The sequence below is a fragment of the Neoarius graeffei genome, chromosome 12, assembly GCF_027579695.1.
Source record: "Neoarius graeffei isolate fNeoGra1 chromosome 12, fNeoGra1.pri, whole genome shotgun sequence".
Lineage (NCBI taxonomy): Eukaryota > Metazoa > Chordata > Actinopteri > Siluriformes > Ariidae > Neoarius > Neoarius graeffei.
Window position 1 is genome coordinate 46,476,969 of NC_083580.1, and position 2,060 is coordinate 46,479,028.

At 41.3% G+C, this 2,060-nt stretch overlaps 1 protein-coding gene across 1 annotated transcript; it reads right to left on the reverse strand.

Annotated features, from left to right (window-relative positions):
• Positions 1-884: 884 nt before the first annotated feature.
• On the reverse strand, positions 885-1,809 carry LOC132894920 (heat shock protein beta-11-like). Its single transcript, XM_060935056.1, has one exon. It carries the CDS (start codon positions 1,747-1,749, stop codon positions 1,117-1,119), a length of 633 nt encoding a protein of 210 aa, XP_060791039.1. The 5' UTR covers positions 1,750-1,809; the 3' UTR covers positions 885-1,116.
• Between the last annotated feature and the right edge of the window lie 251 nt (positions 1,810-2,060).

Here is a 2,060-nt window from a genome sequence, read left to right on the forward strand (position 1 = left end):
TGGTGGGGGACAACATTGGCAGCCAATGAGATCGCTTATAATGAATCGGAAAATTCCAGGATGTCTGACGTTTTCTTTCAATATTTTTATTGGTCGGTTTGAACACGTGACCTTGACAGCCAACAGATTACAGTTTGTTTACATCATACCACGCGGACATATTACTTTGACAGAATCAACACAGGCATTGAAATAAAAGACGGCTTGTTTAACACAAATATCAATCAATATGTAAATGGATCTGTTATTTGCTCTCCTATGTATCTAGTTACTTGTGGGTAGGAAATTTAACATATCTGTATAAATCTAAGCGTATCGGATTTTAACTAAAGCGACTAAGCGTATCGGCAGGCAGAGCAAGCATATCGGGCCCGATACGCTAAAACGCTTTGGGGAAAATTAATATATGCTAATTATGCTTTATTTTATTAGGCCATTTTTGATGCAACGTATAGTTTTCATTGTCTTCAAAAGTTTTTCAAGGTTTTAGTCTACTGCCCTTGAGAATATTTAGTATTTCTATTATTCACTGAAAGCCAGTCAAACTTTCTAATTTCCTGAAATATCTCATATAAAAGGGGGTCATTCTGTTAAAGGATGCTGTGAGTTCTTGGGTTTTGTTCATCTTTTTGGGTGAACCCTTGAAGAAACCTACAACAAATTGGCTGCTGTTAATGGAACAACAAAAAAAGTAAAGCTCACCTATATAAATTTAAATTGAGACGTTTTTTTAACTGAGACATACAGAATGATGTCTGATGCATAGGTGCAATGTAATTAATGCATTTTAGATATTGTTGGTTCTGTGAGTCTGTTCTCTATTCAAGGCAGGTATGAACTTGTATGCATTTTAAAACAAACCTTAAAAGAAGAATAGAAAGTACTTTGATGAAATACTACTTTAATATTGTACAATATGAATAAGCCAGTTATTCCAGTGAAATGTCTCAACACTGAGGTATTTCCCCACAGGTCCAAATCTAACAAAATCAAATATCTGAACATTGAATCATCATGTTTGTACTGCAGCAAGGAATTGGACACAGTCTCAAAAACATCTACACCATTGGTAATAAGTTATTTCTAAAGTTCCTGGTCATTTATCAGCAGAGTACATTATTGAGACTGATCTCCATTCTTAGAGGAATCTTCCTGGGTCGGCTCTTTCTGTGGTTCTGAACTCTGAGCTGGAGGGCCGTTCACAGCAGGAGTGTATGTAATAGGCACCACTCTCTCCTTTGCCCCAGCAGAGGCCTCCTTAGGTGCCTGAATCTGTAATTGGCCATCATTTAAAGAGCAGGTTACTGCCTCAGGATTCACACCATCAGGAAGGTCAAACTCCTGCCGGAATTCTTGGCATCTGTAGGAGTATGATCCTTTCCCATCATCCTGCTTCTTTTCTGACTTTCCACTAACACGCAGCTTCCTGCCCACTTGTTTTACAGAAAGCTCCTCAGGGGAGAAATCTTTTGTGTCCAGAGTTACTGCAAAGCGGTTGCTTTCTTTGGTCAGCTGGAATGAAATGGGTTTGAACACCGCTGAAGGTGAGGTATGATCGATCTCATCGAAGATCCTCTTGTGGAGGCGCTCCATAAACTCCAAGTTGTGTCGCACCTCCTGCATGTGCCTCATCATCTCTTGTTCGATCTGGAAGATCAGAGGTCTTGTCTCAGGCCAAAGACTCCGCACTGGCCAGTGGAAGTCCATGAATGGGCTGAAAGGAGGCTGAAATGTGCGTGGGCAAAGCATCTTGGATCAGTGGATCAGCGCTGCTGTGCTGTTTCTTGCTCTCTTGTTTGCTCGTCTCAGCTGTCTCGCTGCTTCTGGCTCGGTGCACTCAGTGTGACACTTTTATATCCTGGGGTAGAAAGTTCTAGTGCATTCCAACTTCAGTCATTACGTGTCATCCATGTGCCAGAGTGCTGTGACGACGTACATGCAGTCATACTCCAAAACAAGATGGATGGAAGTGCTTGTGCGATCTAACTGCTACATGCCAGAGGAGTGTCTCCTTGTTCTATTTACAGCACAGTGACAGGCTCTCACAGACACATGCTGGA